We start from the raw sequence: 18651 nt of genomic DNA on the forward strand, positions 1-18651 counted from the left end.
GCTGAAAACGGTGGTTTAAGCCCTCACTGCCGAGCAGAGAACAGAAGCCTTAGGCACTGAGACTAGCCGCCCCCGCCCTACCCTCCCAGAGCTCGCTCCAACCCCAACTGCCAGGTGCTAGAAGCAATAAAGTAGCAGAGTCAGATCAAAAGGACAGGATAATTGCTGCTCTGAGAACTGTGGACCGCAAACACAGATTCGCAGCCCAACTAGTTCCAGCAAAGGGGTGGGAGCTGTGGAAGCAGGACCAGCTGTGGTGGTGGTCTCAGCCATTGCTCTGGGCCACCTCTCACAACTCACCCCGCCCCTGGCCCCACCTATCTGGGTGGTTCCCTTCAGGAGTAAACAACTGCTGAAACATACGGGCTCTGAATCGGGTGCAGAAAGAGCTTTGGAACTTCAAAAGCTCTCCACACAACCACAGGGACATGGCGCCCTATGACCCAGGTGAACTGTTAACAGAAGAGAGGCCTGCCTCCCAGGGAATCCCCCCATTGTGTGAAAAGCTGGAATAGTGCAGAGAAAACATAGCACTACTGTGTCAGAGAGGAAAAAAAAGGCTGCAGTCCGAGAGAAAATAAAATATTCTACCAACAAGTATTAGAAAACAAAAGAAAGACCTCTTCCTACCAACCTGTTGCAGAAGCCACTCCTGTAGCTGTCTAGGAAGAGAAATAATAAATCAGTAATTGCCATGATTAACCAAGGCAACAAGACAGCTCAGAAAGAAAGTGAAAAGTCTCCAGAAAAGGAACTTGAAGATATGGAAATATGGGACTTAAATGATAGAGAATTCAAGATTGCAGTTCTGAAAAAACTCAACGAGATGCAAGAAAATGCAGAAAGGCAATTTAATGAACTCAGAAACGCAATCAAAGAACAACATGAGCATTTTACGAAAGAGATTGAAATTTTTAAAAAGAACCAAATGGAATATCTAGCGATTAAGAACTCAATAAAAGAAATTAAGAATGAAATAACCAGCTAAGGTAGTAGAGTTGACCATATGGAGTAAAGAATCAGTGACATCGAAGATAGAAACCTGGAAATTACTAAGATGGAAGAAGAAAGAGACCTAAGACTTAAAATAAATGAAAGAATTCTACAAGAACTTTCTGACTCCATCAGAAAGAGCAATATAAGAATAATGGGCATACCAGAAGGAAAAGAAAGAGAGAACGGAACAGAGAATATATTCAAAGAAATTGTTAATGAGAACTTCCCAAATTTGTGGACAGAACTGGATCCTCGAATCCAAGAAGTAAATAGAACACCTAATTACGTCAATCACAACAGGCCTTCTCCAAGGCACATTGTATTGAAGCTGTCTAAAATCAACGACAAAGAAAGAATCCTCAAGGCAGCCAGGGAAAAGAAGACAGTAACCTACAAAAGAAAGCCCATTAGATTAGCATCAGATTTTTCAGCAGAAACTCTACAAGCCAGGAGGAAGTGGAACCAAATATTCAAACTATTGAAAGAGAGAAATTATGAGCCAAGAATAATATATCCAGCAAAGATATCCTTTAGATATGAAGGAGGAATAAAGACCTGTCCAGACATACAGAAGCTGAGGGAATTTTCTAATACACGACGTGCACTACAAGAAATACTAAAGGAGGCTATTCGACCACCATGAACAGGGACAATTTGTGGCAACCGAAACATGTAAAGGGGGAGCGTAAAGGCCTGAACCGGAATATGGGAATAGAGAAAGTAAGCGTACTGAAGAAACTGGAATACTCTAAATATCAAACTTTCTTTTACATAAACTCAAGGGTAACCACTCAAAAAACATCCAGAACTGAAATATATACTGTAATAAAAGAAGAAACAGAGGGAAACAACATAGAATACCACCACACGGAAATAATAGACAACAACAAAAAGGCAAAGAAACAATGGAGTCACAGCCTTACCAGAAAACTAAGGATAGAATGACAGGAAATCCTCACGTATCAATAATAACCCTAAATGTAAATGGACTGAACTCACCAATAAAAAAGGCACAGAGTAGCACATTGGATCAAAAAAACTAAACCGAACCATATGCTGTCTCCAAGAGACACATCTCAGCTACAAGGACAAGCATAGACTCAAAGTGAAAGGGTGGAAATTGGCACTCCAAGCAAATGGTAACCAGAGAAAATCAGGTGTAGCCATAATGATATCAGATGAAACAGACTTCAGGGTGAAAAAGATAACAAGAGACAAAGATGGACATTTCATAATGGTAAAGGGGACTATACAACAAGAAGACATAACAGTCATCAATATTTATGCCCCCAATCAGGGAGCACCAAAATATACCAAGCAACTACTAACAGAACTAAAGGGAGAAATTGACCAAAACACAATTATACTAGGGGACTTAAATACATCATTGACAGCTATGGATAGATCATCCAAACAGAAGATAAATAACGAAATCGCAGCCCTAAATGACACATTAGATGAAATGGACATAATTGACATATATAGAGCACTTCATCCTAAAACATCAGACTATACATTCTTTTCGAGTGTACATGGAACATTCTCAAGGATAGACCATATACTGGGGCATAAAAGCAGCCTCAGCAAATTTAAGAAGATTGAAATCATACAAGCATATTCTCTGATCACAAGGCTTTGAAATTGGATATCAACTGCAAAAAGAAAGCAGGAAAAAACACAAATACATGGAGATTAAACCACATACTTTTAAAGAACGACTGGGTCAAAGAAGAAATTAGAGGAGAGATCAAAAGATACATAGAAACAAATGACAATGAAAATACATTGTACCAAAATTTGGGGGATGCAGCGAAAGCAGTTTTAAGAGGGAAATTTACATCATTACAGGCCTATCTCAAGAAACAAGAAAAATCCCAAATAAATAATCTCATGTTACACCCCAAAGAACGAGAAAAAGAAGAACAAGTGAAACCCAAGGTCAGCAGAAGAAAGGAAATAACAAAAATCAGAGCAGAGCTCAATGAAATAGAGAACAAAAAGACAATGGAAAAAATGTGACAAAGAGCTGGTTCTTTGAAAAGATTAACAAAATTGACAAACCCTTGGCTAGACTCACTAAGATAAAAAGAGAGAAGACACTAATTAACAAAATCAGAAATGAGAAAGGGGAAGTTATCACGGATACCACAGAAATACAAAGGATCATTCAAGAATACTATGAAGGACTATATGCCACCAAATTCAATAACCTAGAAGAAATGGACAAGTTCTTAGAAACATATAGCTTTCCTAGGCTGAACCATGAAGAACTGGAAAATCTAAACAGACCAATCACCAGTAAAGAAATTGAATCAGTCATCCAAAACATTCCCAAAAGCAAAAGTCTGGGACCAGATGGCTTCACTAGTGAATTCTACCAAACCTTCAAACAGGATCTAATACCAATCCTGCTCAAACTCTTCCAAAAATTGAAGAAGAGTCAGTACTCCCTAACCTATTTTATGAGGCCAACATTACCCTGATACCAAAACCTGGTAAGGACAACACAAAAAAAGAAAACTACAGACCTATATCTCTGATGAATACTGATGCAAAAATCCTAAACAAAATTCCATCAAGTCGAATACAACAGTGCATTAAAAAGATTATTCATCATGACCAAGTGGGGTTCATCCCCGGGGCACAAGGATGGTTCAACATCCGCAAATCCATCAATGTGATACATCACGTAAACAAAATGAAGGGCAAAAATCGTATGATTATATCAATTGTTCAAGAAAAAGCATTTGACAAGATACAACATCCATTTATGATTAAAACACTTAATAAAATAGGTATGGAAGGAAAACACCTTAACATAATAAAGGCCATCTATGACAAGCCCTCAGCTAAGCTCATAATTAATGCTGAAAAACTGAAGCGCTTTGCTCTACTTTCAGGAATATGACAAGGTTGTCCCCTATCACCTCTGCTTTTCAACATAGTGTTGGAAGTCCTTGCCAGAGCAATCAGGGAAGAGAAAGAAATAAAAGGCATCCAAATTGGGAATGAAGAAGTTAAATTGTCACTCTTTGCAGATGACATGATGCTATATATAGAGAACCCTAAAGACTCCACCAAAAAGCTGTTAGAAACAATCAACGAATACAGTAAAGTTGCTGGCTACAAAATCAACGTACAAAAGTCCATTGCTTTACTATATACCAACAATGAAATCTCAGAAAAAAAAATAGAAAAAATAATTCCTTTTGCATTTGCAGCAAAAAGAATAAAATACCTAGGAATAAACTTGACCAAGGATGTGAAGGATTTATATGCTGAAAACTATAAGACATTTTTGAAAGAAACTGAAGAAGACACAAAGAAATGGAAAGACATTCCGTGCTCATGGATTGGAAGAATCAACATAGTTAAAATGGCCATATTACCCAAAGCCACATACAGATTTAATGCAATCCCCATCAAAATCCCAATGGCATTTTTTAAATAGAACAAAAAATCATCAGATTTGTTTGGAACCACAAAAGACCCCGAATAGCCAAAACAATATTAAAAAAAAAAAAAAAAGAATACTGGAGGTATAACACTCCCTGATTTTTGCTTGTACTACGGGTCTACAATAATCAAAACAGCTTGGTATTGGCGGAAAAACAGACACATACACCAATGGAATAGAATTGAGAACCCAGAAATAAACCACATAAATACGGACAGATAATTTTTGACAAAGAAGCTAAAAACATACAATGGAGGAAAGACAGCCTCTTCAATAAATGGTGCTAGCAGAATTGGATAGCTACGTGCAAAAGAATGAAACTGGACTGCTATCTGTGAGCACGTACCAAAATTAATTCAAAATGGATCAAAGACTTAAGCATAAGACCTGACACAATAAACTGCATTGAAGAAAACATAGGTACTAAACTTATGGACCTTGGGTTCAAAGAGCATTTTATGAATTTGACTCCAAAGGCAATGAAAGTAAAAACTAAAATAAACGAATGGGGTTATATGAAACTGAAAAGCTTCTGCACAGCAAAAGAAACTATTGACAAAATAATGAGGCAACCAACTGAATGGGAGAAGATTTTCGCAAACAGTTCCTCTGATTAGGGGCTAATATCCAAAATATATAAGGAACTCATGAAACTGAACAACAAAAAAACAAACAACCCAATTGAAAAATGGACAGAGGACCTGAAGAGACATTTCTCCAAAGAGGACTTACAAATGGCAAATAGACATATGAAAAAATGCTCAACATCGCTAATCATCAGAGAAATGCAAATGAAAACCACAATGAGATATCACCTCACCCCAGTGAGAATGGCTTTCATCAACAAGACAAATAGTAACAAGTGTTGGAGAGGCTGTGGAGAAAAAGGAACCCTCATACACTGTTGGTGGCAATGCAGACTGGTGCAGTTGTTATGGAAGGCAGTGTGGAGGTTCCTCAAGAAATTACGAACAGAATTACCATATGACCCAGCAATCGCTCTCCTGGGTATCTACCCAAAAAATCTGAAAACATTTCTCTGTAAGGATACGTGTACTCCAATGTTCATTGCAGCTTTGTTTACGGTGGCCAAGACATGGAAACAACCAAAATGTCCTTCGATAGATGAATGGATAAAGAAGTTGTGGTATATAAACACAATGGAATACTATTTGGCGTTAAGGAAAGATGATATAGGAGCATTTGTGACAACATGGATGGATCTTGAGAGTATAATGCTAAGCGAAATAAAGTCAGACAGAAAAAGCAGAGAACCCTATGATTTCACTGATATGTGGTATATAAACCAAAAACAACAAAAGAACAAGACAAACACATGAGAAAGAAAAACTCATAGACACAAACAATAATTTAGTGGTTACCAGAGGGTAAGGGGGTGGGGGGGTGATGAGGGTAAGGGGGATCAAATATATGGTGATGGAAGGAGAACTGACTCTGGGTGGTGAACACGCAATGGGATTTATAGATGATGTAATACAGAATTGTACACCTGAAATCTATGTAAATTTACTAACAATTGTCACCCCAATAAATATAACTAAAAAAAAAAGCAAAAGATAAAAAAATAAAATAAATAAAAAATAACAATAAAAAAAGAAAACCCTAAAGACTCCACCAAAAAGCTGTTAGAAACAATCAACGAATACAGTAAAGTTGCTGGCTACAAAATCAAAGTACAAAAGTCCATTGCATTCCTATATACTAACATTGAAAGCTCAAAAAAAGAAATACAAAAAACAATTCCCTTTGCAATCGCAGCAAAAAGAATAAAATACCTAGAATAAACTTAACCAAGGATGTGAAGGATTTATATGCTGAAAACTATAAAACATTTTTGAAAGAAATTAAAGATGACAGAAAGAAATGGAAAGACATTCCATACTCATGGATTGGAAGAATCAACATAGTTAAAATGGCCATATTACCCAAAGCAATATAAAGATTTAATGAAATCCCCATCAAAATCCCAATGGCATTTTTTAAAGAAATAGAACAAAAAATCATCAGATTTGTTTAGAACCACAAAAGACCCCGAATAGCCAAAGCAATATTAAGGAAAAAGAACAATGCTGGAGGTATCACACTGCCTGACTTTAGCTTGTACTACAATAATCAAAACAGCATGGTATTGGCAGAAAAACAGACACATAGACCAATGGAATAGAATTGAGAACCCAGAAATAAAACCACATAAATATGGACAGATAATTTTTGACAAAGAAGCTAAAAACATACAATGGAGGAAAGACAGCCTCTTCATTAAATGGTGCTGGGAGAATTGGATATCTTCGTGCAAAAGAAGGAAATTGGACTGCTATCTGTCACCATGTACCAAAATTAATTCAAAATGGATCAAACACTTAAGCATAAGATCTGACACAATAAACTGCATAGAAGAAAACACAGGTACTAAACTTATGGACCTTGGGTTCAAAGAGCATTTTATGAATTTGACTCCAAAGGCAATGGAAGTAAAAGCTAAAATAAACAAATGGGACTATATGAAACTTAAAAGTTTCTGCACAGCAAAAGAAACCATCGACAAAATAAAGAGGCAACCAACTGAATGGGAGAAGATTTTCGCAAACAGTTCCTTCGATAAAGGTCTAATATCCAAAATATACAAGGGACTCATGAAACTCAACAACAAAAAAACAAACAACCCAATTGAAAAAGGGGCAGAGGATCTGAAGAGACATTTCTCCAAAGAGGATATACAAATGGCAAATAGACATATGAAAAAATGCTCAACATCACTAATCATCAGAGAAATGCAAATGAAAACCACAACGAGATATCACCTCACGCCGGTCAGAATGGCTATCATCAACAAGACAAATGGTAATAAGTGTTGGAGAGGCTGTGGAGAAAAAGGGATTCTGATACACTGTTGGTGGGAATGCAGACTGGTGCAGCCACTATGGAAGGCAGTGTGGAGGTTCCTCAAAAAATTACAACTAGAATTACCATATGACCCAGCAATCTCTCTCCTGGGTATCTACCCAAAGAATTTGAAATCATTTATACATAAAGACACGTGTGCTCCAATGTTCATTGCAGCTTTGTTTACGGTGGCCAAGACATGGAAACAAACAAAATGTCCTTCGATAGATGAATGGATAAAGAAGTTGTGGTATATATACACAATGGAATACTATTCAGTGTTAAGGAAAGATGATATAGGAACATTTGTGACAACATGGATGGATCTTGAGAGTATAATGCTAAGCGAAATAAAGTCAGACAGAAAAAGCAGAGAGCCCTATGATTTCACTGATATGTGGTATATAAACCAAAAACAACAAAAGAACAAGACAAACAAATGAGAAACTAAAACTCATAGACATAGACAATAGTTTAGTGGTTACCAGAGGTTAAAGGGCTTGGGGGGAGGGAGATGAGGGTAAGGGGGATCAAATATATGGTGATGGAAGGAGAACTGACTCTGGGTGGTGAACACGCAATGGGATTTACAGATGATATAATACAGAATTGTACACCTGAAATTATGTAATTTCATTAACAATTGTCACCCCAATAAATAAATTTTTTTAAAAAGTCACACAGCTTAAAAAAAATAGAAAATAAAAAATAAAATAAAATAGTGACACTTGTATATCTCACTGAAATTAAGTTAGTGTACATTTGAAGTACATTCTGATAGGTTAAGATATATATATTAACACTTAGTGTTACCCCAAAAAACTTCAAAAACATAGTGAAAAATTCATTAAAGATATCAGAGAGTTAACCCTAGAAAACTTTACTTAATGCCAAACAAAGCAGTGAAGGAGTATTAGAGGAATAAAAAATGACATGAGACACACAGAAAACCAAAAGTAGCATGACCGATGTAATCCAGCTATATCATGAATATTAAATGTGCATAGATTAAACAATAGTATCAAAAGATAAAGGCTGCCAAGCCAAATTTTTTTAAAAATCAAGGTCCAACAATGTGCTCACCAAAAGTGACACAATAAGATACAAATAGGTTGAAAATAAAAGGATGGGAAAGATTATGCAAACAGCAACCATAAGAAAGCTGGAGGAGCTATACTAATAGCACACAAAATAGATTTTAAAGCAAAAAGTACTAGAAATAAAGAAGGGCATTTAAGATGACAAAATTGTCAATCAATCAAGATGACATAACAATTATAGGTATAAATGCATCTAACAACAAAGCTACAAAGTGCATGAAGCAATACCTGATAAAATCAAATAGAGAAATAGACAATTCAACAATAATTATTGGAGGTTCATCGGGGAACAGTGGTTTCTGCCAGCATTATTGTCTGGGAGGAAGCTGCCCCTCCAGCCCTCGCCCTAAAGTCAGCTGGTTTGGTTTCTCCCCATGTGTCCCTGGCACCTTTTGGCTTGCTGCCCCAACACTGGGGCTCAAAGCAAGTGATTCTGTCAGTGAGATTGATGTAGGCCAAATACAGTAGCACGGGGAACATGCTGCAATGCTGGATGCCAATGAGGACACCACCATGAGCCTGCATTCTCAAACTTCTATTTCAACTCATCTGCCAGAGCCTGGGCACACAGGGCACCAGCCTCCCTCTTCCATTTGGCATCCAGTGGCCCTACCCTTCTTACTTTGTGCCTACTGCTGCTGATTAGCCTGGCAGCACAGGGGCTTGTATTTTTTCAGTACTACCAGCTCTCCATTAGTCAGCAAGACAGGATTTCTGAAAAAGAAAAAAAAATGGGGAATCTCTCCCAACAGCTGCAATCTCTCCAAGCTCAGAACAGGAAACTTGTAGTAACTCTGCAGTGTGTGGCTGAAAAAGCTCTATAACGGAACTGGAGAGCACAACGTAGCCCATGCCCAGAAAAATGGAAGTGGCATGAAGACAAATGCTACCAATTCTATACAGAGAGCAAGAGTTGGCAAAGCTGTGAATATTTCTGTGTTGCTAAGAACTCAACCATGCTGAAGATAAACACACAAGAAGTGCAGGAGTTTGCCAAGTCTTAGAGCTACACTGAGCTTTTCTACCCATATTGGACAGGGCTATACCACAAAGGAAGTGGCAAGGCCCGGCTGTGGAATGATGGAGCCTCTTACACCTCTGAATTGTTTGATATAATTATAGATTTCACCAGCTTAAGAAGCAGAGACTGTGTGACCATCCTCGATGGAAAGGCTTTTTTTTTTTTTTGAGAGATTGCAGAGTTGAGGCAGTGTGCATGTGAAAAAATGGTAGCCACAGTCAAGCTTAGGGAGACTCCATTAGCTTCTTTGAATCATTACGTAGAGGTAATTAACTGTCCAGATACAACTACAACTTGAAACTCTCTTCAGAGACAGTGAAGAGCAGAACAAAAGTTCCACTTGTAACAGTTTGGTTTTAGTTCCTATTTTCTTCTATTTGATCCATATTTATACAACAATTCAACAAAATGATTGAACCAAGCAAGGTCTATGCAAGGGATATTAAGACATTGAAAGTAGGGGGAAAAAATCAGGAAAGGCAATCCCTCTGACTGGCACAAGAAGAATTTTCATGTTTCCTGCTCAGGATCACCAACATTTCTAAGGTTCGGTTCATGCACATGTTTACTAGTCAACAAGAAGTATTATTTCTGTATCACCAACTGGCCCCAGAAACCCATAAAGTTGTAACCCACCTTCTTGACTTTGAGATAACTTTCTAGTGTTCTTTCCTCTCAGCATCTAATATCTTTCTATTTCCATGTCTTCTTTAGTATTTGGAGAAGTGAGAAACTTAGAGGAAACAAGTATATGTAACTTCTTTTGGTCCAATAGTCCACAAGAAATTGGCAATCACTTCTTATACTGGGCTACTAAATAAACAATTAAATCTTTTTTTCTTTAGTTTATGGATTTTTCCTTCCCAGTCTCCCAACAAAGTCCCCATCTACTATGTCTGTGGCCTAGCTGATTTTCTTTATTAGAATCTTGACTTCTTACAAGCATACCTCCCTCTGTCCATTTAAGATTCCAATGATTGTGACCTTTCCCTAGGAATTTCTTCTAGGAAAGAAATATTCTCAACTCAGTTCCATATCAGAAATACTGTCCCTGATGTTCCCTTTAGAGAGACTGAACACCAGAACAAAAGGCAGTCTATTTATGTGCATCTGGGATAGTTTGGTTTCTGTTTCTATTTTCTTCCATTTGATCCATGTTTATATCTTGCAGGTACTGAAGATCTAATAATAATAAATGTGAATAATGTGAAAAAACATTACTGAAAATTTCATATTCAATATTCAGCTTTCAATAATGATACAAGAACTAGGCAGAAGACCAAAAAAGGAAATACAAGTCTTGAAGAATGCTATGTATAAGACCTCTATACTGAAATATGCAAAACAGTGAAGAAAGAAAAAAATTGTTTAACCATTTAAATGGAAGGGAATACCATACATATGAGTTAGAAGACTATTAGGATACTTCGTCTATCAGATTTATCTATAGGTTTATCATAATCCAATAAAATCTAGGATATCTTTTTTTAGAAATTGGCAAACTGATTCTAAAATTTATATAGAAATGCAAAAAAATTCTAGAATATCTAAAACACTATTGTAGAAGAACAAAGTTGGAGGATTTCACTATCTGATTTCAAGATGTACTATAAACCTACATTATTTAAATAGTGTGGTAGTCAAAATAAAAAAGAGACAAAAAGACCAGTGATTACAGAAGAAAGTCCAGAAACAGAACCACATATATATGTCCAATTTATTTTTTACTAAGGCACCAATAAAAATCAATGAAGACTGGAAAATCTTCCTAACCAATAATGATGGAACAACTGGGCAGACATAAAGAGAAAAATGGACCTCATCCCTATCTCACCATAATCAAAAATTAAATTGAGATAGATTGTAGTCCTAGAAGTGAAATCCAAAAAGCTCTTGAAGAAAACAAAGTATAATAACTTTATGACCATGTAGTAAGCAATGATTACTTATACAGGAATTTTAAAAATCACAAAAGAATAAATTGATAAATTGTCTTTCAAGTAAATTAATCTTCTGCTCACCAAAAGACATTTCATTTTCATTAGAAAAATAAAGTCATACATACTGGAAGAAAATATTCACAATACCTACTTTTGACAAAAGACTTTTAACAAAATATATAAAGAATTCTGTTCAAGCTTTGGCACTTATTTCTGTAACCTTAAACAAATAGTTTAAACACTTCGAACTTATATATAAAACATAAGGGTTGGGCTAGAGTGTCACAACAGTCCTTTTCTAAATGATTTGTTGAACCTACAGCAAGTTTATTGATACAAATTATATAAAGAAGGGAATAGTGGGAAGGAATATGAACAAAGATGGTTTTGGTAATTGAAAATAACTCAAGTACTTCTGGGTATGGGAATTTACATTAAATAGAAATTTAATAGTTATTTACAAAGAAAAAGTATGTGAGATTGTCCAACAAACAGGAAACCCATAATTAAGGATATTTTGTGAATGCCGTAGGAATGCAGAATGGCAGATAGTGAGAATTACAAAATATTTATTACTCTATTGTGCCTATCCTTGTATTTGTCAGGAAAATGACAGAATAGAAAACAAGAAATATTAAAAATAAAAATGGTGTACTTATAGGAATGAATGTTATACTGTTGTATGTACCATACAATACTGCATTTTTATAAGTATATTTAAAATGCATAGCATCTTAAAAGTCTTTTTAAAAGCCAATAACCATTTTCTCTTGAAAGTGGAAGCTTTGGTTAAGTCTTTTTAAAAACTCCTTCTAATTCATATTATTCTTGGTCTATTTTCAGATGAAGCTAGCTCATTTATTAAAGTAGATATTTCATATGAAAAATATTTTAAAAGGATTTATATCTTTCCACCATCATATTCAGTTACCCTTTGTATATCAGCTAGTTATTGCTCCTTATTTTTTTCTGTATCACTTGTTAAAGAGAGGGTGATGGAGTGATGGTTGAAAAAGGTGAGGGGAAATAGTCAATTAGTGTGATAACTGCACAGTGACAGATGGGTACTAGACTTAGTGTGGTGCTCACATCTTAAGATATATAAATGTCCAATCACTATGTTGTACACCTGAAAGTAATATATTTTATGCTAACTATATTTTAATTTAAAAAGATTTTAAAACAAATTTTCAGAATAATTGTCATACCATGAGCATTAGAAAAGTAGTTTTCACAGGGGAAAAAAAAAACCTTTTTAAACTTATAGGAATTAAAAAATAAGAATTAGCTACAAAGAGTTAGCAAAATTCATCTAATTTTTTGTGATTTTATTTTCAGGTTTAACTGAGCTGAATGACAGTCCAGTTCCCCTGGAACTTGAGCGCTGCAAGTCTCCAACTTCAGGTAAACATGAGTGGTATTTCTCAGGCTTCTGGTAACTCACTGTAGCAATCGACTGCTTTATTTTCCTAATTCTTATAATGTACAATTCATATTTTTAGTAAAGTTGTAATTGAGTTTCTGAAATTTAACCATAAGCAAATTTAATTCCAAAGTTAAATAGAAATAAATGTATTTAAAAATATTTTTGGCCTCCCAAAAATATTCAAATCAGAGGTATGAGTGCAATACCTTTAAAGACATTTTGAAGGTTATTTTGCAGGTATATTAATAATTCTAAGCAAAAATTGGTAATATTGTACAGAAACTCCTCATATAGCTAGTATTGAATTAACGGGAAATACATGCCATAGGTACAGTAGTAGATACCATGCCTCTGAACCATAGTTTGGAAAATGTATATTCATTGGCAAAAGAAATTTTTAAAATGATAGTATAATGTGTTGGAAGTAAAACATCAAAGTAAAGCATAAACCCATTAAAATATATTTTAAAATGTGAGTATAAAGATTCCTAGAATAAGTTTTTAAAATCTAAAAAAAAAATGTTAACAGTAGAAATTGTTGGGTAATGGGATTATGAATGGTTTGCTTATTTTTCCAATTTTCATTTATCTGATTTTTCTATAATGCATTTATGGTAACAAATTATTACACCAAAAATATTAGGTATATCTTTGACATTGAACTGTAGATCCATTTTCACAGAGTACAAAAAATGATAATTTCTTTTTATTTAAACTATTTTTATTTTAACTTCATACAAAATTTTATAAAGCAATGAATTTCGACTTTTAGAAATTCATTTAGAATTGTGACAGTTCTTGAATTTACTCTGTCTCTTAAGAGTTGTCAGTTGTTTATCCTTATTTTTCAGAAATGTAGACTAAGTAGAATCCTGTGTCCTTTGTACATTTTTGTTTTAATTGTATCTATTTAATCCTTATTTTCCTGCTTTTATTTTAAATATAGTCTCATACATTTACCCTGTTTTTTGCATTCCTCTTGACACCATTCTAATTTAGGTATTTATTACCCCATACCTAGAGTATCATAAAAATGTTCAATAGGTTTCTCTGTTTTCCATTTTTCCTTCCTAGAATTCATTGTGCATATCATGTTGCAAAATTAATCTCCTTAAAATATTACTTTGATACTTTCCCATGACAGAAATCTCCAATATAAAATGTCATTCAACATCCTATATCAAATTTAAATAACCTGACTCACTTTAAATTCTCATTTATAATCTGAATTTGAATAGTTATACATTTATATGGTTCAAACATCAAAAAGAAATGGAACTTAAAATTTTCCCTTCCTTTCTTCCTCATACATGTTTCCATCCTCTTGAAAAATAAATATTGTTAGTTTCTTGTTTAATCTTTCAGACAATTTGTAAACAAACCAAAGACATAAATTCTCTTTGCTTCCTATTTTATACGAAAGTAGTATATTATGTGCATTTCACTGTACTTTGCTTGTTTCGTGTTACACTGTATCCTGTCTTTCCATTTTATTACATAAAGTATTTCCTCATTCTTATTTACCGTTGCATGATATTGAATTACATGATGTACTATAATTTATTTAATCATTTCACCTATTAAAGGACACTTAGTTTAGTATCAGTCTTCTGCTATGTTAAACAACGCTTCAGTGACAAACCTTGGTACATTCCTCATTTTAAATGTGTGGAAGTATATCTTTGGGATAAATTCCTGAATTGGAGTTTCTGGGCTAAGCATATATGCCTGTCTAATCTTTATAGATACTCCCAAATTGCTCTCCTTAGGGTTTGCAACAATTTTCTTTCCTTCCAGCAATACCAGGCAAATATTGGTTACCAATTAAAAAATTTTTTTTTGCTTGTCTAGTGGGTAAAATGGATATGTCAATGTAGTTTCAATTTGCCTTCCACATATAAGTGGTGTTGAATACCTTTTCATCATATGATTGAGATCTCTTTAAATATTTTTTCTGTAAATCATCTATTCATATACTTTGCCCATTCTCTATAGGGTTGTTTGCTCTTTTCATGTCCTTACTTATATTTTGATTACTTCACTTGTCAAGTATGGAGAAAAGGCGAATTAAAATATCATTCATCTTAATGTGCTTTTATTTTTCCATGCATCTATGTTTTTATTTTTAAGAATATTCATGTGTAGATATTCAGAAACATATCCACAAAAGTGCATTCTTTACCATTAATCATGATGGTTCATTTCACATTATGTGTTCTTCACCTGATTTCTACCTTGTATATTGTTAATACAATAGCTATTACATTTTTTTAATTTGGAATTTTCTTATATACACTGGCCTCACCTCCTTTAAGGTAAACTTTTTTTACCTGAGGTATAATATGTAAACCTCAAAGTGCATTAATCTTAAGAGTTCAACTAGACTAGATTTTGCTAATGAATATACCATGAAAACAACATCCAAATCAAGATATTGACTGTTACTAGTACCACAGAAACCTCCCTCATGCTCTTCTCAACCACAAACCCCCACAAAGGAATTTAAAATTCTGACTTCTACCACCAATAATTAGTTTTATTGGTTTTGGATGTATATGAATGAAATCATGCAATATTTATTTCTTTTTGTTTCTTGCTTATTTTGCTCAACATTATATGTAATGATATTCATCTATGATGCTGAATGATTTTTATTGGTTGTATAATATTCTATTATGTATGAATTTATCTCAATTTGTATATGTGGTTTATTTTTGCTGGGCATTTAGGTGGTTTTCTGTTTGGGGCTATTATAAGTAAAGCCATTATGACCAATCATGAATAATTTTTAATGCAAATATAAACTCATTTATGTTGAACATGTATCTGACAGTGGAATTTTTGGGTCATAGGGTACTTATGCATATACATATATGCATATGGTCAGCTCTCCTAAATACTACCAAGTTTTCCAAAGTGTTTGCACCAATTTTATTTCCACTAACAGTATATGAAAGTTGTGGGGTTTTTTTTCTAAGTTTATTGGAGTGGTATAATTCTGTAATATATCATCTATATATCACATTGTGTGTTCACCACCCAGAGTCAGTTTTCCTTCCATCACCATATATTTGATCCCTTTTATCCTCATCTACCATCCCCTTTCCCCCTTACCCTCTGGTAACCACTGAATTATTATCTGTGTCTATAAGTTTTTGTTTCTTCGTTTGTTGGTCTTATTCCTTTATTGTTTTCAGTTTCATATACCACATATCAGTGAAATCATACGGTCTCAACTTTTTCTGTCTGATTTATTTCACTTAGCATAATAATTTCAAGATCCAGCCATGTTGTCGCAAATGGCACTTTTTCATCTTTTTTTATGGCAGAATAGTATTTCAGTGTGTGTGTGTGTGTGTGTGTGTGTGTGTGTGTGTGTGTGTGTGTGTGTGTATACACCACATCTTTATCCAATCATCTATTGAAGGACACTTTCGTTGTTTCCATGTCTTGGCCACCATAAATAAAGCTTGCCAATGTTTGTTTTTCAATTTTAGTAATTCTAGGGTGTATGTAGTGTTATCTCATTGTGGAATTAAATTGAATTCCATATCTCTGATATCTAATGATTTTGATGAACTTCTTTAATGTTTATTGACTATTTTTAATATTGTTTTATAAGGTATTCAAACCTTTTACGTATTGTAGTTGTGTTGCCAACTTTTTCTTTTAATATGTAGGAATTCTGTGTATGTACTCAGATACATACTTGTAAGTCTTTTGTTGGGTGTAGATAGTGTGGAATAGCTTTTCCTATTCTGTACCTTGCCTTGTTGGTCTCTTAAAGTTGGTCTTTTGATAAACAGAAGGTTTTTGATGCTGATATAACATCAATATTTTCTTTTAATGTTAGTGTTTTATGTTTTGTTTTTTATCTTTGTCCATCCCAAGATCATACAGCTATTTTCTTATATTATCTTCTAGAAGCCTTATTGTTTTATCTTTCACATTTAAGTTCAAGTTCTGTTTGGAATATATTTCTGTACATAATGTGAGGAAAGAGTCAAGGTTCCTTACATTTAGGTATCCATTTATAGGAAAACTATCATTTCCCTCAGAGTATTAAAGTGTACTTTTGCCACATATTAGTATGCTTTACTGCATGTGTTTCTACACTTCATGTTCTATTTCATTGGCATGTTTATTTTTTATCCAACTCCACACTTTTAATTGCTGTAGCTTTATAGAATTGCTGATAGTGCAGATTCTCTAATTTTGTCTTTGTGGTTCTTTTTCAAAATGTTATAACTATTCTAGGTCTTTTGTGATTCCACATAACTTTTAGAAACAATTTGTCAATTTGCACACAGATATGCTTGGATGGTGATTATAATTTCATTGGATCTATAAATCAATTGGGCAGAATTAGCATACTCAACAATATTGAATTTTCCACTTTGTATCATAAATATAATAATTGCTGTTGGTTTCTAGTAGACATCCTGCTTAGATGATGTTTCTTCTTTTATTAATGTTAGAGAAGTTCTGGAAACACCATCGCCACACTTTTTTCCTTTTTTTGGCAAAGCAGACTCAGAGGACTTTACATACAATCAAGTAGATTGCTTCGACCTAGGAAGGTTTTGATTACTTTTGTATTACATTCCTTGGGACAGAAATGATTGACTGAGAGAAAATTCATTTATCATTCAGTGGCTTATTTGATACTAGTTTGCTGGGCAGGTTCTACTCTTCTTTAGCAGCAACTTTAAATTATAAATAATCATAATCCAGGAATGAGAGATTTTTTTCTTTTAAAAGCATTTTAATCATTAATTTGTTAAAATATGCGAAAAATATTTTTCTGGGGAAAATGCCAACACTAACTTATCTTAAGAATATTGGAAATAATCAATATTTGCTTATTCCATTCATTTCCCATGAAAAAAGAAAAATAAGTGTGTGTGTTAAGAGGACTTTTTAAGCCCACAAAGGAGAATGTGCCCGATACTATTTGCAGAATACCATAGCAACACATATACATAAAACTCTTTCTTCAATCTCTTGCTATTGTTATAGGAATTGCTGCATACAATCTAGATTATCAGGAAAGGCAAGTTAGGGTAAATGCAGACTTTTTAGCCTAATTTCATAAAACTGAAATGTAACTATGAAAAGAGCAAATTTAAGATTGTAGTAGTTTATAAAACTCATGAAGCTTATCTCTTGAAGTAGAAAAGAATGAAATATAAACAATTAAAATGTTAGATAATTTTTGAATGACAGGATTAATATATATAATTAAAGGAAACTAGAATATTTGTAATATATTCTAACTTTTGAAAAAATGAGAAAGCAGCCATGCCTCCTAATAAGTCTTCTTTATTTATATGCTTAGAAACAGTTCATTGGGTCTGACTAATAATGGCAATTATTATGTTTGTATCTGGTTACCTATCCCCTTTTCATGCATATATAGCATTTAGGATCCAATGCTATTCTTGCCTTCACTTTTTTTTTTTTCTTAGTGCAGTGGTTCTCAAACTTAAGCCTATATCAGAATCACATGAAGAGTTTGTTAAAACACAGATTGGTGAGTGCCAGAGAAATTCTAATTCAGTAAGTCTAGAGTGGGGCCTGAGAGTCTGCATTTCTAGCAAGTTCCCAGGTGATGCTAATGCTTCTGCTCTCTGAACCGCTTGAGAAACGTGGCTCTGGGAAACTTTTTTAAATATTTTTTTTTCAGTAGTTACTTCACCTATTTTGGGATCTCAGATCTTCACCCCTTTAAACAAAACATTGACACAAATATCTCTGAGTTAAGAGAGGTTGGGAATTATAGAAGCTAGAGGCCAGTGATTATGTTA

The 18651-nt window shown here is 34.2% G+C and overlaps 1 protein-coding gene and 1 pseudogene across 7 annotated transcripts in view; both read left to right on the forward strand.

Annotated features, from left to right (window-relative positions):
- Positions 1 to 18651, forward strand: part of STXBP5L (syntaxin binding protein 5L) — a 252481-nt gene that overhangs the window by 189622 nt on the left and 44208 nt on the right. For all 6 annotated transcript variants that reach the window (XM_081030031.1, XM_081030026.1, XM_081030027.1 and 3 more), the window contains one exon: positions 12757 to 12822. In XM_081030031.1, the coding sequence (XP_080886157.1) occupies positions 12757 to 12822 (66 nt within the window). The remainder of the gene's footprint in view (positions 1 to 12756; positions 12823 to 18651) is intronic.
- LOC308489215 (C-type lectin domain family 1 member A-like) lies at positions 8817 to 9748 on the forward strand (annotated as a pseudogene). The gene has a single exon. The product of its transcript is annotated as a C-type lectin domain family 1 member A-like (transcript).

Source organism: Rhinolophus hipposideros, assembly GCF_964194185.1.
Source record: "Rhinolophus hipposideros genome assembly, chromosome: 2".
In the NCBI taxonomy this organism is placed as follows: Eukaryota; Metazoa; Chordata; class Mammalia; order Chiroptera; family Rhinolophidae; genus Rhinolophus; species Rhinolophus hipposideros.